At 34.5% G+C, this 11,099-nt stretch overlaps 3 protein-coding genes across 3 annotated transcripts; 2 read left to right on the plus strand and 1 right to left on the minus strand.

Annotated features, from left to right (window-relative positions):
- Positions 1-940: 940 nt before the first annotated feature.
- LOC136777273 (histone H2B-like) lies at positions 941-1,312 on the plus strand. The gene has a single exon (XM_066733441.1). It carries the CDS (start codon positions 941-943, stop codon positions 1,310-1,312), a length of 372 nt encoding a protein of 123 aa, XP_066589538.1.
- Positions 1,313-2,823: 1,511 nt separating this feature from the next.
- Positions 2,824-7,615, minus strand: Nup154 (nuclear pore complex protein Nup154). Its single transcript, XM_066733960.1, has 3 exons — positions 7,495-7,615; positions 7,005-7,156; positions 2,824-6,934 (listed from the first exon to the last, which is right to left on the minus strand). Exons 2-3 carry the CDS (start codon positions 7,138-7,140, stop codon positions 3,087-3,089), a joined length of 3,984 nt encoding a protein of 1,327 aa, XP_066590057.1. The 5' UTR covers positions 7,141-7,156; positions 7,495-7,615; the 3' UTR covers positions 2,824-3,086.
- A 368-nt stretch (positions 7,616-7,983) lies between these two features.
- LOC136777411 (inosine-5'-monophosphate dehydrogenase-like) lies at positions 7,984-10,740 on the plus strand. Its single transcript, XM_066733671.1, has 2 exons — positions 7,984-8,493; positions 8,909-10,740. The coding sequence occupies exons 1-2, from the start codon at positions 8,170-8,172 to the stop codon at positions 10,151-10,153; spliced, it is 1,569 nt and encodes a 522-aa protein (XP_066589768.1). The 5' UTR covers positions 7,984-8,169; the 3' UTR covers positions 10,154-10,740.
- Positions 10,741-11,099: the final 359 nt, after the last annotated feature.

Raw genomic sequence — 11,099 nt, forward strand, 5'->3', positions numbered from 1 at the left:
TCTTTTTAGAAGTCTAGGTGCAACACAGAAAGAATAAACTTGAGTTAAATTTTATGTATATTGTTGAATAATTTTTCAAACTACCGATTTTAAACACTACCTATAAGAAATATATAACTAATGAGATGATTCTTGGTTCTTTACAGTCAGTAAGATTTAGAGAGATAAACGACATACTTTAAAGCTTTAGACTAGTACATTTTAGTTGTGCTATCTATGCATAAGGTATATTAACTAGGATTGCATTCTTCTTAAATTTGCTACAGGCTAATACCGCAAAATGCAGAATGTAAAATTATCATGTAGCACTAAAATCACGAAAATATAATTTAAGTTTTAAAACTAGATAACAATTTCACATTATAACTTTATTAATTTCAAACAAACAAAAAATGTATTATCCTGTTTATAATTATAGTTCAAAGATAAAATTAAAATAGCATTGAGAAATAGAAACGATAAACAAAAATAAATTCCACGATCAAAAATGTTACGAACTTTTATAAGCCGGAATTTTATAACTTTGAAATTTTAAATTATGATTATTTATTGTGTGTACAAATTTCCTTTTATTGATATTTTTAAGCTGAAAGATTTTACTATCTATACTATGAAAAAATGACATAATATGAAAACTAAAATGCATTTATCATTGCAAAAAAAGTAAAGGAATACATCCAAAAACCCGCAAACATTCAGTAAAGCTGAAACGAAGCATCGTCTAGCATAGGAATAAACTTGGTCGCTGATTGGTACGGCGGTTGAACGAAAATTGACCATTGGGGTGCGCACTAGCGAATGCGTTAAGCCAGCTGCACTGTGATTGGTGCGCTGGTAGCTACAAGTTTTCCTTTATAAGCGTAAGCGAGTGAGCGGCACCTCACATCTGTTGAATCCGTTGGACAGTTAACTACTTACTACTGACGAATCATCTGACAACATGCCACCTAAGGCAAGTGGAAAAGCAGTGAAGAAGGCCGGAAAGGCACAGAAGAATATAAGCAAGTCTGACAAGAAGAAGAAAAGGAAGAGGAAGGAAAGCTACGCAATCTACATCTACAAAGTATTGAAACAAGTACACCCTGATACTGGAATCTCAAGCAAAGCCATGAGCATCATGAACAGCTTTGTTAACGATATTTTCGAGCGTATCGCAGCAGAAGCTTCGCGATTAGCACACTACAACAAGAGGTCTACCATTACCTCTCGGGAAATTCAAACTGCTGTCCGGCTATTGCTCCCAGGTGAGCTCGCTAAGCACGCTGTCTCAGAAGGAACTAAGGCTGTCACCAAATATACCAGCTCCAAGTAAATCTTTTTTAAAGGAAGAACCAAAAAACCATAAACGGCCCTTTTTAGGGCCAACAAATGAGTATATTCGTGAGAATACTCGCTCGCATTAATTAAATTCGAAATTATTGTAGATTATATTTAGCATTTAGTTACTTTTTGTCAATTTGTATCATAGAATGTGACTTATTTCCGTTTTTTACATTAGTATATTTTTATGTAATATCACACATTCTGTAAACATTCTAGTGCCTTATGAAGCTGGAAATTCGGCAGCTAATTTTTAAAGTTAACTACTACTTTCTTCTCTACCTTGGGTAGTTTATCTAACTTAATTTATTTTTCGATAGAAAAGGAAGTTTTTGTTGTATGTAAAGAATGTAAAACACATTAGTATCAAAATCAGTTGCCATATAAACATGTGAAGTTACTTTTGCAGATCGTTTCTTTGTTAATTTTAGCCTAAAAAGTAGGAGGAATACAAAGTATAAAAATTTAATCGTGTTAAACAAAAAGGGGTACAAATGAACTATAAGCGAATTTAATATTTAATTGAAAATGTTAAAATAGAGAGCATAAAGAGGTTTAAAACTGGTAAACGATGCTATCTTTATTTTGTAGTTACTATTATGAGAAGCTAGGTGACCGTGGTATCGTTTGTCACAAAAAGCTTGTCCGTTTTAATAACCGTATGTTTTGAACTTCTATTTATCTAAATCTTTTAAACACGTTTTCACAGTATAAATAAGCATAGAGAGTGTAGAAAATACAACTAAAATAAACAAATCTATTCAACCACTCATTTTATTTCAATTGTAAAGTGTAAAAGTTTTTTATCGCCAATATTTTCACGATTTATATTTATTACGCTATTTTGTTAAATTCTATAGTATCAATAATTTCTAAATCATTTTCGTAAAAATTTATTCACTTTAAGCTTTTGTTACATATATTTTCGGTTCAAGGGTTCAAACACATAACAACACTGATGAATTAAACAGTGTATATATTTCTTCTCATCACAAATAATTTTTACTACATTATACATTCTGCAGCTTTGCAGTTTATATTCTATATTTTAGACAATTTTTTCAAAGAGTTCACCATGGAATGTACAAAATGAATGGTATTTCTACCGTTTTTGGAAAAAATTTCAAGACACAAATGAAAAACCACTGCTATGCTCTAACATTTTGCGGTACTTTGAAAAGAGTAGAACGCGCGCAAGTGTGAAATTTTGAATGCACATGCGTCACGTAATATGGTAAGTACATACATACACCAATGTTGGTAGTTGGAGGGAAATCGATATCTCTACTTTAACTTCTATTACCTGTTGTTAAGAAATTGTAATAGGCAGAGTAGGGGTACCGGCTTCCCGCCATTTACCATCTGATGCACAAAAGCCATATCATAAAAAACAGGACCGATGCAGCGTTGCCAATTGTACTGCCCGACTTTACTACAGCATTGAGCATATAGCCATATATAGAACATGCAAAATTGTGCAAAAATATCATCGTACGAGAACTAATAAATCAAAATATAAACATGGAAAATTTTAAAACACTTCCCAACACTAAAGTGACAATTTATTTACCAGGAAAGAATAACAGCATCTTTGTTAAAACTTCTTTATTGGAAAATATCGAAATACTAACGTATAAATATAATAAAGTAATAGTATTTTTTAATCTTAATTTAACATTCACCTTTTCTGTCAAAACATATATAATACAGCTTGACATTATACATACACAATTATTTTGTCCTGATTGTTCCTTACTTACAAAATCTCACATTCGATTCAAGCTATTTTGAATAGACTTCATTTTACTAATTAGCTCTTTATCGTTCGATTTAACAAACAAGGTAGTTAGACATTTGGAAATTACGTCTTGGCACTTGATTATAATTTTTCTTTTCACATAAATGTTAGTGACATTAGACTTATTGATAAAGTGATTAACTAAATTGGCCGTGGACTCTATCAAGTGGAATTCGTTTCCTTCGTTGAGCCAGATTCGCGTGTTCCCACCGATCATTTTGTCATACAGATCAAGAAGATCTTCTAAGGAGATACCTAATTGCAAAAGACCATCGATAATACTTTGATTGGTAACTCGTAGTCTACACGCGATTAATTCCAATTGCTTGATTAAGAAATCTATTGGAAAGCAGTGGGGTGTTCCTGAGTATTCCTGGCCCAGATGTTTAATTTTGCTCACGAGTATCGTCATTTTATCGTCCGCAGATGGTGCATTGGCATTCTTAAGCTCATCTTCTATTATATGAGCCCAAATCCCTTGAATAAGCATAGCATCTTGATGACCGGAACAGTGAATAATGGCTAATTTGCATTCCCAGAGTTGAAGTGGCTCCGCAAATTCCTCGTACAATTTAGTGATATCCAGGAGGGACGAATTCAATCTAAGCTGGGCATCCTTAATGGTAGCGTCGTTCAACAATCGCCTACCGAAACTATTCTGCTCGTTGGAAATAGTATCGAGTATCTGCTGTTGAATTCTAGCTACTTCCAGCTTATCCTCTAGTTCTCGAAGGAAAATTCCTAGAAAAGGAGCATATCCAGCCTGATCACTTCGCATGCATACCACAGCACGTGCCAGATACTCAACTCTCTGTGACAATGGGATCTTTGGATCTGGCGTTGCAGCTAGTGCATCAAGCTCCTTGGCTGCGGCAGCATGATTCTTGTTTCTTTCATAAAATTGCCATAGCAATTCGTGGAACTCTGATGCGTTGACACGCTTCAAGTAGACTTCCAGGGAAGGTGCTGCGAGTTCTATAAGTTCTCCATGGAGCCTTTTATCGATCATCCAATTATAAATGGCTGAGTGGAATGTCTCGCATGGAGAATGAAGAGCATCGTTTACTAGCTCATAATAAATAACCTTGGCGGGAGTCGTTGCAGTAATGAGATTGTGCTGTGGTGGACCAGGTTTGTTTGGTATACTTGGCGTCAAAGGATTCGAAATACTTTGATTGTAAAGATGATCCAGCATCGCTGTAAACTCCTTGTATATCGTTAATCTTTTCATGTAGGCAGTGTGACCCTCCTCATCCTCCATTGGCTCGTTATTCTGGTAGTAATGCAAGGCTGCGTTATTTTGATAATAATGCAATGCTGCATTATTAGGATCCACCCTCTCTGCACAGCAAAGACACAGCTCGAGGACACCTTTATAAAATTGGCATGCTACAAACTGCTGACAAACAGCAGTCAAATTCAATCTAGGTGCCACTTCCTTGCACAGTTTCAGGGCGGACTGCAGATGCATCTCCTTTTCTTCTTGATTTGTACAATTTTTTGCTTTCAGAATAATTTCATTAGCCTTGGAACAAACTGCGTCCTCTGTACGATAAAGATTCGGACAAACTTCTCTTAGTTTTGTGCTAATGGCGTCCACGGAAGCGTTATCACCGAGGTAGCTGTCAATAAGATAAATAATTAGTAATGATGATATTTCATGACCTATTAGGATTAAATCTCTAAAAGTAGCTGTAGTAAACTGAGCAATCTGATCCTTGGACAGACGATTGACAATGTCGTTTAATTGGTTTTCACATAAGATCTTCCATAAACCTAGAACCTCGCAGGCGTGAGTAATAAAAATTTTTAGAGCATTTAGCGAGTTTCTTTCTTCGACCATTGGTTCTTGAGCATGATAGTGACTAACTATGGTAGTGTCGAATCCATCATTTACAGTTCTGCTTGCGTTGAATGGTTTCGATATGTGAGTGTTTTTGTTGAGAAAAGATCTTAAAGCCTGCAGATGTCCCAAAATCCAAGATATTTGACTGGTAGGAATAGTACTTTGACATTTGTTTTGCGTAGTTTCATGTTTGATGCAGCGCATACTCCAGATTGGCCTTAGCAATCTTCCAACATATAGGTAGAGGCCTCCATGTTTGGCAGAATACAGTTGCATGCTGACATCAGTATTCAGTCCTACCTGAGCATGTGGTCTGAAGGATTCTGATCTTATGTCGAGACCTTGAAACCTTGGAGTGGAAGTTCTAAGGTCAACGTTCCTTGCACCTGAGAATGGACTGTGTGCCTCGATAACTGGGGCTATCGTTGCCATTCGTTGACCTCCGTAAAGGAAAAATGCTCTCGTGGCCCATTCCGACAATTGTGCGTTTTGCGAACTTTCCAAAGTGGCCAGAATTAAACATGTTGCACACGCTTGCTCTGGGGACTGTGACTGGAAATAAGCACGAACCAGCTCCGTATCTGGTCCACGTTGATCCAACAACAGCTGCCGAAGAATATCAACGGGACGTACTTGAACGAGAATAATCGCACCTTGAGCGGTGAGGAATATGAACTTTCTTGGTGGTTCCATATGTTGTCTGACCAGTAATGGTGGCTCACCCTGACTATTACCTTGTTTCTCAATTTGTATCACAGATTCCCCTGGAATTTCAGCCATAGCCCAGGCTGGGCTATCCAAGGGTAAAATACTCTGAGTTTCTGCCAAATAATTGGTGAATGGGAATGCATCATTGCTCATACACCAGGCTGTTTCAGTGTCTCCACCGCATACCAATATCAATGATCCTTTCTTGTAATGAGCCATTTGTACCTTTCTAGGCCTCATTACTGGTGCATTAGCAGCATATCCTGGTGGTAATCTAACGTGTACCAATTGTAACCCTTGAGGTCTACTCATGGGACTTGATACAGGTGTACAGGTAAAGTAAAAACGAGTTCCAGTGGCCGCTATTGCTACCAAATTCAAGTGCATTGACTCAATTTCTGTGATTATAGAGATGCTTACTAGAGGCCTAAAATTGTTACTATCGAGTGTCTTTACAATGTGTACAGTATGTTGTACTAAAGATGACTGTGACAGAGAAGTTACTTTTGAGGCTCCACCATTTTCAATATCCCACACTGTAATTGTACCTTTATCTCCAAGAGTGTATAAAATATTACGAGAATCATCAACTGATATTTGTATAATTGCCTCTTCCTCTGATAAAGCCATAGTAACAAAAGAGGGTACTAAAAATGACAAAGGCCCTTCTGAATGATTAATTTTTTTACACCTTTTTCCAAACCAGCTACTCTCTGCCTGATAATATATTTCAAAAAGTGATCCATCTCTACCACCTAGAAAAACTCTTCCACTGGATGTATTTGCGATTGTTGTAACTGCAATGCCATCAGTCATGACTGTAAATATTGGCTCTGGAACCAATTGCATTTCACCAGCTGTATCATCTGGGTTATCACTTATCATGACTCCAAGAATAGTAATTTCTACAGTGGTAGTAAGAATTAATAAATATTTTACAAAACTTTGAAATATGCCTGGTTTAGGTTTAATCAAGCCAACACTGATTATAGTTTCATTAAGTCCATCAAAATATGCAACATCTGATTCATTTTCATAAGACCATACATAAATATCACTGTCAATTGTGAGCCAAGCTTTTGAAATCTCTGTGAATAAGCCCATCATACAATGACATTGCATATGACCAAAATGCTCCATAACTTCTGATGGTAAAGGAATTTTACTATGCATTCTAATTTGATTTATATTGGTTGAAGTAATTATAGAACCATTTATATTAGGATAATCATGATCATCTAGCCCACTCACTGTTGGGGATCCTAAATAAAAAAATCAATGATAACAAAACAGTGAAATAATATGAAGTAGAGTGATTAATTTGGTACAAACCTTGAACACTGTATCTCATTAACTGAATTAAAGATGGAAAATTACTGTCTGCGGTAATGTGCTTATCCACCATTTTCCCAGCCATTTCTAGAGAGTCCAGATGTATCTTTAGAGGATCCATTTCTGTTAATGTCATTTCAATAAACAATAGTCTGAAAAAAACATTGTTGAGTCAATAATCATTTCACACAACTTTATTTTTAAATTAAAAAAGCTCAGTTTACTAAAAATACATTAATATAAATAGATATTCTTCCCTACGTTCTTTCTGTGAAACATTTATAGATCTTATATAAATGTTTAAATACGAAAGGATATGTTAAAAAAATCTTTTAATTATTATAGAAAGTAATTTTTAAGAGGTTATGTTAAAAATTAGTTTGTGTTTCAATGACTAGTACGCCGTTTTTTAGTCTATTAAAAGCATTGATCATGTAAATTTTAACAAATCTTTGTTTATATCTTAAAATAATTACGTATACAAACTTACAATAGTTATAATTAAAAATCCAGAAATGACATTACTTCGTAGGTGACTGGTCATACATAAGCAGTCATAAGGTATTTCGCGACTTGCGTATCGGCACTATCGGCATTTCTCATGGTTCGCGCCATTCAGAAGAATCAGAAGCTCCGCGTTTCTAATATTCATAAAAAGCGACATCTAGTATAGGGTGCGTTCGAGGAGACGCTATCAAGACTGCGTTCGTTTATTAACTGCGAGTACTAAAATTCTACAATTTATGTCACGTAAAATATAGGTTTTCAGTACTGGCAGTACATAAACGAACGCAGCCCAAGTATCAACACTACGAACACTACTGCGCATATATTTCAGACATTATTTTATGCGCAGTAGCGCCAAATAGTGCTTAGCGCTAATAGCGTCTCCATGAACGCACCCATTGTGTACATACATATGTATGACATGTATGTATAGCCAAGCCAATAGTATAGTACAATAAGCTTTGAAGTGAAGTTGTGTTGTTGATCTCGGTCTCGGTCAGTTTACTCAGTACTCAGTTTGCCTGGCGGCTTCCGCGTGGTTGTTTTCAGTGCCCGCACGTGTTTCTAGGTTCGTCCAGACGAATCAAACACCACGTTGTCAAGATACTTATCAAAGTTGTTCACGTTACTTTCACAATTAACAAATCATTTACATACCATGGCAGACTATCTTAGTGGTAATGCAAAACTGGCAGAAATGCCACTGGAAGATGGTCTTTCGGCCTCACAATTGTTATCAAATGGAGATGGACTAACATATGATGATTTTATTATTTTACCTGGTTTCATCGACTTCACCGCTGACGAAGTTGATCTTGTTTCTCCATTGACGAAGAAGCTCAATCTGAAAACACCTTTAGTGTCTTCTCCAATGGACACCGTTACAGAATCCGATATGGCTATTGCTATGGCACTGTGTGGCGGTATCGGAATAATTCATCACAATTGCACCCCAGAATACCAAGCTAACGAAGTTCATAAGGTATACTGTTCCGTATCATTTATTTTTAGATGGTAAATGTATCTTCCCTTCGAAAGCCATCGCACTATTACCGATTTCCCTAATGATTATGACATTTTGTTCATTAATATTTTAACGTAAAAGTCTTTGTATTGTACCCCCAATTTTCTTCACTCGTCAAGTTAGTCTCTTCCTATATTTATCAGTTTTTAAAATAATTTAACAGAATGCTGCTGATAAAATTAATATGCTACTTTTATAGCATATTAAATAATTATTAATATTTTTCTTGGCTTTATCTTTCAAAAGTTTATTTGCTAGTAAACAACTAAATTTTTATATTGCATTTAGTTCTCCTTTTAATTATTTATAAATAAATAAATTTTTGCATTTGTCTATTATTGGTAATATGATTAATGTTTATTTTTATTTCTAGGTGAAAAAATATAAGCATGGATTTATTAGAGACCCAGTAGTATTATCACCAAATCATAGTCTTCGTGATATCTTAAATGTAAAAGATGAGCATGGCTTCTGTGGGGTACCTATTACAGATACAGGAAAAGTAGGTGGAAAATTATTAGGTATTGTTACATCAAGAGATATTGGTTTTCTTGAAGATTCTTTATATGAATCTTCCACTAAATTAGAGGCTATAATGACCAAACTTGAGAATCTAGTTACTGCTTCATCAGGAGTAACGTTACAAGAAGCAAATGTGATCTTAGAGAAATCTAAAAAAGGTAAACTTCCTATAATTAATGACAAGGGCGAACTAGTGTCCCTGATGGCAAAAACAGACTTAAAGAAAAATCGTAGTTATCCAAATGCTAGCAAAGATGAGAATAAGCAATTACTAGTTGGAGCTGCAATTGGAACTAGGCAAAATGATCAAGAGAGATTAAAATTACTTGCTGCAGCTGGTGTTGATGTAGTAATTATTGATTCATCCCAAGGCAATTCTAAATATCAAATTGACATTATCAAATACATTAAGGCAAACTATCCAGACCTACAAGTTATAGCTGGCAATGTTGTAACAAATTTGCAAGCAAAAAATCTCATTGATGCAGGTGCAGATGGATTGCGTGTTGGAATGGGGTCAGGTTCCATTTGCATTACACAAGAAGTAATGGCAGTAGGCAGACCACAAGCAACTGCTGTCTATAAAGTTGCAGAATATGCACGAAGATTTGGTGTGCCAGTTATTGCAGATGGAGGCATTCAAACTATAGGTCATATCATTAAAGGATTGAGTTTAGGTGCCAGTACGGTGATGATGGGATCTTTGCTAGCTGGGACATCAGAGGCTCCAGGAGAATATTTCTTTAGTGATGGTGTCCGTCTAAAGAAATATAGGGGCATGGGATCTTTAGAAGCAATGAACAGGAAGGATGCCAAGGGTTCAGCTATGGATAGATATTTCCACAATGAAATGGACAAAATGAAAGTTGCACAAGGTGTTAGTGGATCTATTATTGATAAAGGAACAGTTCTTAAGTTCTTGCCTTACCTGCTCTGTGGTATTAAACATGGCTGTCAGGATATTGGAGCTAGATCTGTTAATGATTTAAGAACTATGATGTATAAAGGGGAATTAAGATTTGAAAGGAGAACACATTCAGCTCAGCAAGAGGGCAATGTCCATGGTTTATTTTCATATGAAAAAAGATTGTACTAATTTAGCAAATTAACACCTGAAAGTACCTGCATTTAAAGATGTAAACTGCTGTAAATGTTAGATTAAAAAATAGGGTTCAGTGGTCTTTGTTGAAAAAACAATAATATTCAAATGGTGAATTTTATCTTGAAAAATTTGATTGAATCATTTCATTGAAAAAATCTTTTATTACAAAATGACTTATATGTAATTATACTTGTACATATAAATATAAAAACTTATTTTTACAAATGTACTTTAATTTAGATATATTTTCAGAAATAAATGCATATGATATTATTTTTACACTATATTCTGTTATATTTAACAGAAACTCATACAACTCAATTTATGTTAATCTGTATTATTTTTATAATTAAATAGATCACTTTTCAAGACATTATTTAGATAGATAGTAAGTTTTAATAAAATTATTTTGTTAAGGATGATATTTTTGAAACTTAGCTTAATTCCTAATAATTCTAGTTTTTCTAGCTAATTTTGGTAGCAGAGAATGCAATTTTTTCATTAATACATTAAAAGTGCTGTTACTTTGAAATTAAATTAACCATTTCTGTTCTATTTGTGCCAATAAATAAAGTTAAGTAAATGTTCGAATCCTTACAAAGGGACTAATTATAACTTTTCTGCTATTATGCAGTCTTAACGTTTTTTTAAATATAATAAATTGTATATATGTATAATTAAGTGAAATAAACCTCTATGAAACGTTATATATATTTTGTTTTAGTTATAATTATAACTTTTAGCAGTAAAATGAAAAAAAAATATTTTCTTATTTGCCTTAATTTCTTCACTTTTCGGAATACAAACAATTTAAAAGTAAAAAGACACGACTAGACAGCTAGCCCGCATGATTGTTATTTTTAATAGCATCAAATACAAGTTATTTTCATTACGGTCTTATAGTGCTACATTGATTATATAAATAAAATTTCTTACTTCC

The sequence above is a fragment of the Prorops nasuta genome, unplaced genomic scaffold (assembly GCF_024137725.1).
Source record: "Prorops nasuta isolate Cenicafe-Biocafe unplaced genomic scaffold, Cenicafe_Pnas_1.2 PNAS00011, whole genome shotgun sequence".
Taxonomy (NCBI): domain Eukaryota; kingdom Metazoa; phylum Arthropoda; class Insecta; order Hymenoptera; family Bethylidae; genus Prorops; species Prorops nasuta.

Coding starts and splice junctions, on each gene's coding strand:
- LOC136777273 (XM_066733441.1), top strand. CDS start 941: ATGCCACCTAAGGCAAGTGGAAAAGCAGTGAAGAAGGCCGGAAAGGCA.
- Nup154 (XM_066733960.1), bottom strand. CDS start 7,140: ATGACATTAACAGAAATGGATCCTCTAAAGATACATCTGGACTCTCTA. Junction 6,935..7,004: donor AATGAGATACAGTGTTCAAG/GTTTGTACCAAA, acceptor TTTTTTATTTAG/GATCCCCAACAGTGAGTGGG.
- LOC136777411 (XM_066733671.1), top strand. CDS start 8,170: ATGGCAGACTATCTTAGTGGTAATGCAAAACTGGCAGAAATGCCACTG. Junction 8,494..8,908: donor AAGCTAACGAAGTTCATAAG/GTATACTGTTCC, acceptor TTTTATTTCTAG/GTGAAAAAATATAAGCATGG.